Raw genomic sequence first — 14,415 nt, 5'->3', positions numbered from 1 at the left:
GCGCTTGTTTTCTCAATTTCGCAAACACAGAATTCCACAGAACTATGTTAAAAAATGTGAGAAATTTGAAATTCTTGCTTTCAAAGGCGAAGTACAGAAACACCATTAAGACCAACATACAAGCACATTAAAAATTAGATATACCATTTCCTAACCTAATGATTTCTTTCATGTTAAAATCTAAAAATGTTGCTGAATCTCTCACATTTTGGGGGAATTTCCAATTATATTTTTTAAGGCGGTAAATTCAATCATCATGAATCCTCAGCTGCCCTTTCCCAATTTCCACAAAGTAGAATTGCTGGCAGTGAGAGAACTAAAACAGAATTTGAATCATATCCAACAGAGAACAACAAGCAGAGAAAAGTACAAGAATAGGAAAAGGACATAATTTTAGTAGTAGATTAGTCGAGACAAAAGGGAACAATGGAAGCTAACAAGATACAAACCAACTATTTGTGTTACCTGATTTTGTTTTGTATGGATGGATATCTAGGCAGTGCTGCACAAGAAATGCTTATGCAGGTAAAGAAGTATTCATAATTAGCACCAAACTAAACTCTGCAACCACACTGCATGTGCAGAAATATCATGCAAAGTTGTCTTGGATAGAGATCAAGTGTGAAGGCACTGGTGTCATGTTTGCCACATGCAATGAACTCTCCAACGCGGATCTGAGGATCACATCCCATTTAACAGCACAGATACCTTGGCTGGATTAGCTCTAAACAAACCAGGTACAATTTTATTAGAATTATCAAAATCAAGAAGAAACACTGGAACAAACTGTCTCAAGGAAAAAAAAAAAAAAGGCACTGGTCTCAGATCAGAATTAAACTCACTTGGAGATTTAAGAACTAATTCTACTTTTGTGACCAGATGACTATTAAAACAGACAATTTCAAGATAGAAAACACAGTATGTAGAGATCTGTGCTTCTGTTATACAACTGTTGAAGTTATTCTTCAAACAGAACTAGGGAGCTCTTAGACAGATTCTGATGATATGCTCCGCAAGGCTGCAGCTTCTGTAACAAAATCCTTCCTTCTGTAAAAGATGGCCAATGGATAGCAATTTATTTAAATGTCATAGGGTATTGAATGAATGCAGTTGCTACTGGTTATTTGTATGTCAAAGGCCTCAAAGTCAAGTCTCTCAGGAGAAGCTAAGGTAGCAAGATGAGATGGAGGGAGAGCATGAAGAACACACCCATGGGGATTCACAGAGGTGGAAACAGACAAATTTCCCAGTGAACAAATCAGCAAATAGAACGAAAAAGACTGACGGTTTCAATGAACATAGATGATGGAGCAACACAACAGGAAATATAATTAAAAGATAAATAATAAGCAAAGAATTTCTAAATTCAGACAGATTCACAGGCAGCTTTACGTTGTTCTAAATTTACATGCATCATCCTCAAAGACAGACCTGTAGATCATTAAGGCTAGGTCTGTAGAACCATCCATTCCATGTACCTACAAGCAGCTTAAAAAACAATCAACTAACATTGCTTTCTCCCCACTCCACAGCACAACAGTACTGATGGCAGCACGCAGTCTCAAAAGTTATAATTCACCTCACTTAACACTCCTCGCCTAAATTATGCAGCAAAATTTACACATTCTGAGAAAAACTGCAAACTAATTAGGATCTTGAGAAGTACATATGAAAGTAAGGGAACTGAGACTAGAATACAAAGGCAATAGCACACAAAAAAGACAACATCAAACTTCTAACCATCCCTTTCCATACTTGAAGGAGATGCAGAACCTGAAAGATATCAAATTCAAAAGACTATCAGATCTTCTCAGACAGCAGTTAACAAGTTTGCTTCTACAGAGAATCAAGATTGCCTGAACTTGTCTTTAGCATACATAATTAATGTTGATATTCAATACAAAAGTATTTTAAAACAAGTAATATAGGCTAAAACTCCTCATATGCTTTCGGTCTTACACTAAGCTTGTGCTACTGGATATCAGAAATATATATCCTTTACAGAGACATGAATTGAGCACACACAGTTTTTTCTATCCTGCTCAGAAGCAACTCCAGTCTAAACAGGGCACTGTGAAAGGTAAACAACTTCACCCCGTTCTGTAGTTCCGAATGTTCTGAAATGGCACGTATTAAATGTAAACACCAAATGAATCCTTTCCTCTAGCCCAGTTATTTCCCACCATTCTCCTTTTAATCTTCTACTCTGGATCTTAACAGGATTTATTATTGAGACTATCTGTGTAGCTAATTGCCAAGGTTTAGATGAAGCGATTTTATTAATATCTGTAGTTCTCTGCCTAAGACCAGTGCCATCCCATGTTTATTCCAGTGATACCAATGCTGAAGTTCAGCAAGTGACCATTCTCTTTACCAAAACCTCAGATCTAATTTCTATTCTATTCCAGAAGAATCAGTTTATCATTCCAGAAAACAACTGCGAGAGTCCTTAAAATAATTTTGAGATGTGATCTGTCTATACTGTCCCTGTTTCAAACAGCAGAAGAAACAGGGACAGAAACAACTGTTGAGTTTCTGACTATTTTAAGGGTTTAGTAACAATGGCAACCACCTTTGCAGATGTTTTAAAAAAAATATAAAAATCTGTAATCCTTCCTTAAAGTCAAATGATTGATTTTTCTCTTGCTCTTGCCACTCCTTCTTAACAACCCCTTTTGGACCCTTCACAGTTTTATGGATAAACTAGAAGTTCTTGTATTAATTTAATACAAAACCAGTACTGGTAGGTTTCTACTATTCTATATTCTCTCTCTGCCATGTTGGCTCCGACCTCAGAAACGTTTTTCAAGTGACTGTGTCATTTGTGCTTGCAAACTGAGAGTACATAATTTCTAGCTGTTCCTTACAGCCCTACTATTCTGCCAAAACAAGAAATAAACTTATTTGCTAAACTTCTGACTCTAGTTATCAACCAACTGAAAGAAATGTCAGACAGTCTGCAATTAAGAATAGGATGAAAAGAAGTCAGGTATACTAGATGCAATAATAAAGTTGCTAAAGTTAAACAACTAAACACAGTTCATTTTTTCTTATTTAATAAATTATATAAAAAAGTGAAACTTTTTTTTTTACACATTATTAAAAAACAGTTTCTTATCTAACTTCAGCAATAATACAAGCAATAATGAAACCGATTTAAATTTTTGGGTGGACATTCCATATCCCATTTAAGTGGAGTCCAGTGTGCACAGCCTCACAACTACTGATGACGTTTCATTCCCAGGGTTGGTCTTCTTTTCTGTTGTTCCGGTTCCATAGATGACCTCACTGTTCATTTGGGGAAAAAAAAAAATCAAACCAAGCAAACAAAACCCAAAACCATACTCCTTGGTTAACATTGAAAAAATCCACAAAAACATGGCAAGTTTCAACACCTGCTCAAATTGTAAGTACTTTTGTATCATCATACAGATGTTCAATTATGGTTGTCACATCAAAAGTAACATGACATTTTATCTTTAGCCTTGTAGGAGAAAAATCCGATAGCATATGCACATGCACACACAGAGTACACTTGACAAGAACACTTTTACGTGGTTTACATTTCACTTTTATTTAATCCTCAAAACTGCCCATATTGCAGGGTTTTTCTTGATGAAATATGGAACTGAGCAATTAATTCTACAAAATTATGGTAAAAACTTGCTCATTTTTCTACCTTTATTGCTAAGAAACTTTACAGGTGCACAGTTTGTAAAAATAACCCTTTTAAGACTGAATGTATACACATGCTACAGGATTTAAGAAAAACCGACATTAGCAGAGCACCTCCAGATGGGGCAAACGCAGTGCTGAACACAGACAGAATGTTCACGAAGTTAGAACTAATCATTTATTTTACAGCTTCTAAAGGGAAGAAGTTGTTCAGTCCTAAAAGGGTTAAGTAGAAACCCTAGTATACTTCTTTTTCTAACAAAGCTGCCACTCAATCCCACAGTACAGTGCTTGAAAACAAAGTCAAAAGTCTGGCACAGGAAAGTATACACATTTGTTCAGTACTCATAAACACAGCTGCTTTTGAAAGAAAGTAAATAATATGGTTAATAATTGAAGAGCATCTTAGTTTCAAGATGGACACCTCTATGGAGTCATTTAATCTACAAGTGGGTAGCTTACTTCCAATAGGTAATTTGTTTCACTTGGCATTAATATTTTGTATATGGGGAATCCACCAATTTATGTCTTGAGTTCATGTCTTTTCAGGTAACCATTCTGATCTTTTAAGTCTGTGCAATGAAAAGAAGTACAGAATACCATTATTAACACAGTTGTGGGATGCCCTCAAGGCAAATAATTAGGAAAAACATCAGCAGCAGATTATTAAAGACTATGCTAGTGTTGAATTCTGAAATGCAGTTCCAAACAACAGAAAATAAGAAAAGGCATAGCTAAATTAGAGCACTCACTTTGCTTTGTCTTCCTAAAGTTGGAACTATAACAACATTCTGAACACAGACTCAATTTCTATGTATACAGAATTAACAGCAGACTTAACAGCTAGACTTGAACAGTTATAAGAGTTTCATACTGAAACATTCTATAAGTAGTTTTATCAAAATCTTGAGATATCGTTAATATAATGAAAATTGATTAACAGCTCACAAGGCCAATATATGTAACAATATCACCCCACAGAAAAAAGTTCAGGAAGATAATATATCTGAACAACTGGACGTATTAACAACAGTAAGGACCTGGAAGACCATTTCTGTACTACAAGATAACTACTGGCAACAATAGAGCCACAAGCCCAATGGAAAAATGGGGTTTAAAATGGTCTTGTAAGCAGAACTTAATAGGCTCTTTTTTGACCCACTTGGCTGTAGTGTGTAGAACAGCAAAAATTAGGCTAAATCTTTACACGTCAAGGAATATTATATCTATTGGGCAAAATTACTGCACGTAAAGAAACTGAATATAAAAAGTATTGCATTTATATGTAAAAAATTTAAAATAATGAGTATAAAAGCACGTGTCAAGTTCTGAAAAGATATTTTAAATAGTCTTTGAAGGTTAAAAGGCTTGTTATGGTTTGCCTGCTGTGTGTATATCACGGTGTCTTCAATACCCTCTAAATCTGATATATATATCTCGTCACTCTCAGTCTAATTACCGATGAAAATCTGTGGCTCTTGAACTAAGCCATATTGTAAGATACCTATGTCCTTCTAACAAAAACACTGTGAAATGATTCCTGCCACAACACGATAAAACAAAATTTTATAGCACATACAAAGGTAAACAGATTTGCAAGTAAATGCCAGTAAACAGTTTAAAACAGAGATAAGGCCACAATGAATTCTGCCCTTGGTCACTGGAACGGAGATGAGGTGAGGCAGCATTCACTAGTGCTCGGAACCAGCATCACGACTGTCACGGGAACAAGTTTGTAATACAGAATAGCAAACATGAAGGCCTGTGGTAGAATACAAGCACATTTTAGGAGGACAGTGGCACTGATTTTACCATTTGCTAAATATGCTTTATAACTGATCTCTTCCTTTGAACACATCCTTCTCATACACAACGGAGCACTAAAGCAAGCAAGTAGAATGGAGCGTCAGAGTATGCAAATATGGTGCAGAGTCGATGCCTTAAACGGTGGTGGGTGTTGAAACTGGAACAAGTGGTCAGAAACAAAAACCCTATGAAAATGGTCAACAGGTAAGCTGGTAAGCAATGCACTGCTGTAGGAAGCCACAGGTTCACATTTACACAGCAGTGGCGACTTTTGCTTCAGAGTACAGAAAAGGCTAAACGTGTAATGAAATTTGTATTTTGGCTTTTAAAGAGATCACACTATCAGAACTTGTCCTACAAGTCTATGCCTAGCTCTGTGACTACAAATGAACTACTGGGGTATACTTTCAAATACAAATGAAGCAGGCAGGTCTACAAAGAGGGACAAAACATGGCAAAGTCAAAAAGAAAAAAAATGCAACAACCAACAAAGTCAAAGTGCAAATGAGCCTTGAATTTATGATGGAGAGAAGACTTGAATGTTGCACAAGCTGTTGGCAGGGAAAGGGAAACCCACAGGAAACAAAGATGGGAGGAGTTGACATCTTCATAGTGCTTTTATGATTTTCTATTTGCCCATTTCTAAGTAATAAAATTTACTTCTAGTTATTATGGTATGATCACTTCACAATGAAAGCACGTTCTCAATACAAGTGTTACATGAAAGTCTGGCCTAATTTACTGAACAGTATGAAGAAAAACATGCTTGTTGTGATTCTCAAGTGATGGAGGGCATCACCTACCAATCCCATTTGTAGCACATACTTCTCGTGGTACTTTAGTTACATGCCAACAAGACAGAAGACATGCTGCCAAATGAAGTTATTGGGAACATTCCACTTTTGAAATAAAACATTTAACTTACATTTAATACAAATTATATACAAGATTAGAAAAACCTGAACAGATCCTGAAACATTTTCAGATGTAATGTGAGTGCGCAAGGAAGAGGGGGAGTAACCCAGTAACAACCCTTCAAAAACACCAACATATGCCTGTGACATGAACAATCATTAATATGACTGCTTGAGATGCCACTTTAGGAAAAAAACTCATGTAATGTTAGAACCTCATGAATTATCACTATAAATACGTATTTAAAAAAAGAAAAACAGAAATAACTATTAACAATGACTGAAAACAGAGCACTAAAGTTAACATACATTGCATGTATTGCAGGCAAGGCAGAGGCATTTTTTAAAGCTTTTGCACAGACTTCATATAATCTTAAAAAAAATATGCTGGCCTTTACAAGGTTCTACTTGCTGAAATAAAAACAATTTCAGTCCATAAAAAGTCACAAGACTTCAGTTTAAAAAAAGGAACAGTTCCAGCCACAGACCAAAAATATATATTTTTTTTTTAAAACTGGAAGAGTATGGTAATTAGATTATACAAGCATGGTCAGGCTTTGGAACCTGAATATACTTCAGAGCAAAAGCTCAGAGAAAAAAAAATATAAACTATTTGGTAACAAAAGTGTACTATATGTTGTGATACAAAAAAGGTATGGTGAAAATGTACCTTTTATACTAAAGCTTATACAAGTTCCTTGGTCCATAAAAACTATGTTGTGTTCATGTTTTCTAGTTTGCTCAACATGTATCCCAGCCACATTTTTGTTTCTTGCCCACTAAAAAAAACCAGCTGAAAAATAGATTTTCAATAAAGTTCTTATGTTTCGGCTGTTGTTTTGTTTTGTTTTTTTTTTATCGTGGCTTCTGTTTTTAAGATCTCACTTGCAGGTAACAAGGTTCAACTCATATCACCTAAAATGGAAAGGTGTTTTCCCATGAAACCACAAAAATTGTTCAGTTCTCTTGAATGTAGCACATGACAGTCAGTTAAAGTCCAGACAAACAACAGTAGTTAGGAAACTACGGTTGCTGTAGATGATGTGACGTTGGTTGGGTTTGTGCTGACACTTGTGTAACTTCCCTCGCTGTTTGTGTTTGTTTCACTGGAAGCCATGAGGCTCGAGTTGGCTCGGAGGATTGCTCCAGCAGCACTGCAGTGTGGCCGGGGCCCTGGTTCCGGTGTGTATGTAAAGGTAAGGCTGGTGGAGTAAATTATGCCATCGTTACGGACCAAAGTTACTGGAACCTGGACTGGCTGTCGGACCCATCTCCAACCCTCTCGAAATGCAGAAATGTCTGGAACAACACACAGCATGCTCTCCGCGCATCTGGAAAACAGGAGAGTCCAATGAGCAGAATATACTTAAATTTAAAGAACAGAACAGAGAAATTTAAAGAAAGAACAGAGTAACTCAACAATCATCTAGTCCACACTCTGACCACTGCAGGGCTGACCAAAAATTAAAGCATCTTATTAAGGTCCAATAACCTTAATATGCCTAAATACTGACAGGCCTGGGGCATCGACTACCTCTCTAGGAAGCCTGTTCCAGTCTGATCACCCTCTTGGTAAAGAAATGTTGCCTCATGTCCCATCTAAGTCTTCCCTGGTGCAGCTTTGAACCATTCCCATGCATCCTGGCACATGACAGCAGGAAGCAGAGCACAGCACCTCCCTCTCTCCTTTCCCTCTTTAGGAAGCTGCATAGAGCAATGGGTCCTCCTCCTTTTCTCCAAACTGGACAAGCCCAAAGTCCTCACCTGTAACACACAGGACATGCCTTCCATCCCTTCACCAACTTTGCTGCTCTCCTCTGGAAACATTCCAGTATCTGGACATCCTTAAACCATCAGGCCCAGAACTGCATACAGTGCTCATGGTGAGGCTGCACCAATGCTGAATACAGCAGGACAATCACCTCTTTTGACCAGTTAGATGTGGTTTGCCCTCCCTCCCCTCTGCCAGGGCACACTGCTAACTCATACTGAGCCTGCTGGCAACCAGATCTCTTTCTGCAGGATGGAACAGTATACACTTAAGTGTGTACACATGAGTATACACTCTTCACAGCACCCAGGAGAATGTAATCACCATGAAAGTAAGAGAAAATACTGTACCTGTACATGGTTTCAGCTTCCACATCCCCAAACCAGACACGTAAATTTGGAGTGAAGTTCTGTCCTGTAAGTTCCAACATTGCTACATCCCCACCACCATTCAACTGGAAAAAAAAAAAAAGGAAGAAAATTCCCCCAAAAATATGTATTAATAAAAATAAACACTCCTCCATTAGGAAACAAAAACAAACAAAACAAACGAACAAAAACCCCCAAACAAAACAAACGAACAAAAACCCCCAAACAAAACAAACGAACAAAAACCCCCAAACAAAACAAACGAACAAAAACCCCCAAACAAAACAAACGAACAAAAACCCCCAAACAAAACAAACAAACAAAAACCCCCAAACAAAACAAACAAACAAAAACCCCCAAACAAAACAAACAACTCCTCCCCCCCAAAACAACAAAGAAATCCCAAAATCTTCATATGCAAACAAGAACTGTAATCAGTGCTGTTTCTATTCAGCTGGACAAAACCGAAACACACACAACCTACACAACTGAACTATAAAGAAGTAACACATACAAAAGGTACTGCCAATTAACTTGATAACATGAGGGAATTTCCAAGTTTTGATAGTGGTCACTTAAGAAACAGATGTCAACAACGCTTTGAAAACAGAGAACAAAATCTTCCAGAGAATGTGTTAGGAGAGCTTTAAGTTTTTCTCAGATGAATGCTGATTGTATTTTAATAAGCTCTCTTTGATTTATAATTGTCTAAGAGTCAAAAACAATTTCTAAATAATCAAAACAGAAGTCTTAAGGATATCACTACCACAGTATTTTAAGAAATAAAAGTCTTATTGTATAGAGCAATACTAATATTATTCCTGTGATGGATAGGCTCATGTATTCTGAAATGTAGGTAAGAAAAATTATTACAACATAAAGTAATTTTACTACTTATAAAGCCATTAAGACTGTTTTTCTACAGTATTCCAAATGATGATTAAAACAGTATGACAAAAATAATCTAACATAAAAGAGCTTATTAAAACCAACAGCAAACTTACTTGAAGACTTTCTACAACAGGCACAGGCGTCACTGGAGCATGGACCGGTCCCATCCCCTCATAAAACGTATATTCAGCTTTGTCTGTGCTAATGATTGTCCAGGAAGCTCCATCATTAATCATTTCTTTATTTGGTTCTTTTGGGCATGGAGTGGCCTTAGAAAGAAAGAAAAGTTTCAGATCTGATCTGTAGACACGTCTATCAAATCACAGACCCAAAAACCAACTCAGTCAGTAATAATGCCTATTATTGCAAAAACATGTTTCCTTATGTTTTCCTCTAACAAAGTGACTGAGAGAAACAGTTACATACATTTCAGAAAAACTAACAGAAAACTAATATTTGTGAGAACACCATAACTATCACTTATGACACTGTCACCTCGCCTTATGTTTGAGTTTTATTTTAGTTCAACTTTTTAGGTTTTAATGTTATTCAATAGCCATTATCCAAAAAACTACAGTAATGAGAAGTAGCTGCTTTAAAATTGATTCTATTAATGCAAAGTGACTAAAACAGCTACAGACTGAAGTGAAATACTTTTCATTAGTTATGATTTACACCTGGTCAAGATTTTTCTTTTTTTTTTTTTTTTTTAGAGTTCTTCACCATCCACAAAATGATGAAAACACAAGCTTATATTTCAGTCTTTGTTCAAAGACATAGGACAGAAGCTGAAACAACAACCTTGCAAATTAGAATAAAAGAATCATAAAATGGCTTGGGTTGGAAGACCCCTTAAAGATCATGTACTGTCTCCCTCTAAATATTACTAAATTAGTACACATATATATATTTATCACTGTATCCAATGTGGATAGAGCCTTCCCAAATCTTCGTTCGTGAAGCCTAGCCATGATATATTTATCTACATAGACAGAAAATACACTGAACCTTTTTCTTATGGCAACAGAAGCCTCTCTGAACAATAGCAACAACACCTAGCAATCAATAAGGAAATTGTGTATAGGTTAAACACTGGCACAGAAAAAAAGTGGGACTCAAAAATTCTAATACCTAAATCCTGTTTTTCCTCCATTGGGCTTTAAGAATGTCGAGGTATATAACAGTAACCTTCACTCTTCAAAATGTCAGATAAACTTCAATTACTGTGAATTGACCAGTTCAGATGTTAAAATCTAAGCCTAATTTTCACGTGGAGTCTTCACTCTGGTATAATCATGTAAAAAAGCACTGAAAACAGCTTGCAAGGGAAGTGTGCAACATGGATAGTAACTATAGATCTTTCCAAGCTCAAGATCAAAATGATACTTCCACTAGAAACATATGGAGCTTCTAAATTACTAGTCCAACTTCAAAAGAGGAGCTGTTGTATATGTTGTATAGGAACTGTTGTGTGCTATTTTGAAGCATGACATTTTTCCTACAGGTTGATCGCAATTCCTCTTGGCACGGACTGACGCACTTTGAGCCATGACAAATAAAACTATGGATATAAAAAAATGAATGAACCTGTAAAGGACCCTTGAGTGACTTTTTTCAGATCTCCTAAACCCACAAAATGGAAGGCAAACGCCACAGAATTTGTTTTCAAAGTCCTGCTACATGAAGAATCATTTCAGGAACACATTCATTACTTCTGTCACAGAACTCCTTGAAAGATTATGAGTCCTATTCTAGAGAAACATTCCTCCTTACCACTTCTAAATACAGCAGTTTACCTCCCGGGACACTTCCTTCCCTTTATTTCCTTTCATAACTAAAGTTTCTCAATAGATGGCTCTGGAAGATTGAAATGCCTTAACATCATGGTCTGGCTCCACATGGAGACAGAAGTTACAACTCCTAATGCTGCCACTGACAGTTCTCTGAAAAGGCCACCTCAACGTGCAGTGGCAGCAGTGAGTGACAACACAATGTTGCACACCATCAGAAAAAAATACTGAGAACAAGCTATCAGGTGTTATTTTGCCAGTGTAGATGTTTTGTTCATCTAACTCTGGAATATTGTGTGCAGTTACAGTCTCCTTGTCTAAGAAAGCCATGGAGGAAAAAAAGAGAAGGGACAGAAAGGGCAACTAAAATCACCAAGGAGTGCTGACCTTACGAGAAGAAATTGAGAAGACTGACTGTACAACTAGGAGAGAAGAAACTAAGATGTTGACGGCTAAAGTGAATGCAGAACTGTTGCTCACTAAATCCTGCAACACTGGAAGTAGGAATCACTCACAGAAATCGTTACATCATTCAAAACAAATACAGCAAAAGTTTACTACACAAAGGACAGGAAACCTCTTGAACTTTCTGCCACTCTGCAGAAAGTTCACTGCAGTTCACTGCAGAAAAAGAACATCAGCACATTCAAAAGTAATCAAATTGATGTACAAATCTACAAAATGATACTAAAAGATAGAATCAGGGAGGCAGCCTCTAACAACACCTAGTACAAGCAGTGTGGATGCTGGTAGAGTATAACTGCACTGGACTGCATAAAGCAACCACATCCACCTGCTTCCCATGAGCACCAACTCCTATTGCTGCTGTTAGACAGAGACATGGAGTATGCTCTGATCCTGTAAGGCATTATTTATATTCTTTCTCTATGCTCCAGAACACATGTCTTGAAAGAAAGATCTGGCTGGTACTTCAGCAACTGAATTTCAAGGTTCATGCTCACTTGTTAACTTTTTACAGCCTCTCTGCTTTAAGCCTCTAAGGTCTCTATATAGTGCTATTTCCATTCACCTAAGGGAGATTTGTCACCCTAAAGAAAAGTTCAGGGGTTTTGTAGGTTTTTGTTTTGTTTTGTTTTTCGGGGGTTTTTTGGTTTTTTTACAGTGACCATAGTTTGCCTAGATTCCTACTACAGCAACAGTATTCAAAAGCAAATGCTTAAGAGCAGGCAGGTGAAAGATACTACACATGCTGTTTCCCTGGTCTTTGTCTTCTAATCCAAATAAAAATCAGATAAAATAGGATTTCTCTCCTGACATTGATAAAAAGAGTTTATTGTTCATAGTAATTTCACTTACCAAAGCATGGTAACAGCCCAATGTGCAAGACAAAAGATTTTAGCCAGCAAGTAGAAGCAGCAGGTACCAACTCCACTAAAAGAATTCAGAATAGGGGGTTGTCCTTTTATCTAACTCCTACCCATGTGGAAAGTTCAGAGCTCTTATCAGACTGGGCTCCATGAGTGCTGCAGAAACTGAAGAGTGGTAGGATGTACTGATAGTCCCACAGGCAGTTCCAGGATGCTAAACTAAGGCAGCTGTCAGAGAAGCAGGAGTTGCTTCTTCATTCAGCACTTCCCATAAAGTACTCTGAGAAAGATTAAATAGTAAGGCTGATCTCCTGAGGTATTGTAATTTCCATTTCACAGTCTTCTTCTCCTATATCATACTATATACTATCATATAGTATATTAATAGATACATGTCTGCCGTGTGCTGTGGGTAGAAACAATAGATCAAACCACCTTCTGAACCACAGGACATGAATATGTTTACTGAAATAAGAACAAAGTTTTTCATATTCTAGTTCCATTGTCCCAATTCAGGACAGAAGTCAAGTGAACCTTTACCAAGCCTTCCACTTTCCTACCTCTACTTTTCTTACCCAAGAAGCTACAGCTGTTCTGAGGAAGTCTTGAGTCTTTCCCATCTTCCTGAAGCACAGCATTATCTCTCAACACCCTTTGCTATTTGAGCTGCCCTGACATATTTAAAGAAAATTGCAATAGTTAGTCCTGAATTTGGACACAGTCTTGTTAGTCTGGCAGGAATTACCATGCTGAAAGTCTGCTAAAAGCATGCTAACATACACATGAGACTAAAATCCAGTATTTTTCCCCATCTGCTGGAGAAAAAATAAATACTTCTGAGACAGTTATATTCTTTACAGACAAACCAAGTTTCTGTGGCTTTATAAGTTACTGTGGTCAACTGCCACAGCTGTCTACGTTTACACTGTCATCCAAGAGCAAGACATGGCAACTGCTGAGTTCACCATGAAACAAGACTATTGTTGACTGTATTGTTTCCTATTTGTGGTAAACTAGAAATGGACACACAAGTGAGTGGTGCAACTCCACCGGCATATGTCAATATGTTAAGCCACAATATCATGATTGCATGCACAAGTTCCTAGTCTGTTTCCATTTTTTTCTATTGGAGAAACCAGAATTCATTGTCTAGACAGACATGGAAGAAGGTTTTGAGGAAAGAAAAACAGATTTGGAAAGGGACAGATGAAGTTTGTAGCTTTCCATCCTCTCTTTTCAATACAAAGTATCAGACTTGCATTTAAAACCTACTGGAAAAATGGTATTCGTACATATTTTGGGAATATCTGGGAAAACTTTGCAACCACGCTTCTCATCTATTGAAAGAGTTTTAAACAACTTACTTGAAATTGAATTATTCTCTCCTGGGAAAGGCACAAATACATTCTCTCAGTGTCTTTAAGGTAAAATGCACATTTATGGAGCTGTGATACTGGATCATCTGCATCCAATAACGCCGTTTGTTTATCTACTTTTCGAATTATCTGTGAATGAAAATAGTACATATATATATTTAGGACAATTTCTGTATTTTATTACATATGTACTGAAAATAAAGGAAGGGAAAGGTAATTTTTTTTTACATTTACGTGCCTCCTGTTTTAATACCAATATTAGATTCATAATTCTCAATGCTTTTGAAACAAGAACACAACATTGAAGTAACACTCAGTACTACTTCAATGTGCTACATGCATATATATTTTATCTTTGTTACAGGAGTGGGGAAAAAAAGTTGAAGCTTCAGCAAGATCTATTTTTGTTCCATTTGTCAGTGCAGAAAAGCAACTATTAATTATCTTACTATTTTTATTATTAATTACTATTTTTAATAATTAATACAGTTCTACA

General features: G+C 36.8%; 1 protein-coding gene across 1 annotated transcript in view; it reads right to left on the bottom strand.

The window, feature by feature from the left end:
• Positions 1 to 3,553: 3,553 nt before the first annotated feature.
• The window catches only part of RBPJ (recombination signal binding protein for immunoglobulin kappa J region), a 61,342-nt gene continuing 50,480 nt past the window's right edge, over positions 3,554 to 14,415 (bottom strand). Inside the window, exons 8-11 of the mRNA XM_039381438.1 lie at positions 13,908 to 14,048; positions 9,539 to 9,694; positions 8,517 to 8,620; positions 3,554 to 7,726 (exon numbers count right to left, since the gene is read on the bottom strand). Coding sequence (XP_039237372.1) covers positions 7,411 to 7,726; positions 8,517 to 8,620; positions 9,539 to 9,694; positions 13,908 to 14,048 — 717 coding nt within the window. The 3' untranslated portion in view covers positions 3,554 to 7,410. The remainder of the gene's footprint in view (positions 7,727 to 8,516; positions 8,621 to 9,538; positions 9,695 to 13,907; positions 14,049 to 14,415) is intronic.

This window comes from Pipra filicauda, unplaced genomic scaffold (genome assembly GCF_003945595.2).
Source record: "Pipra filicauda isolate LSUMZ 115617 unplaced genomic scaffold, ASM394559v2 scaffold223_size1779592_pilon, whole genome shotgun sequence".
Lineage (NCBI taxonomy): Eukaryota > Metazoa > Chordata > Aves > Passeriformes > Pipridae > Pipra > Pipra filicauda.
This window is presented reverse-complemented; position numbering and strand designations above follow the sequence as displayed.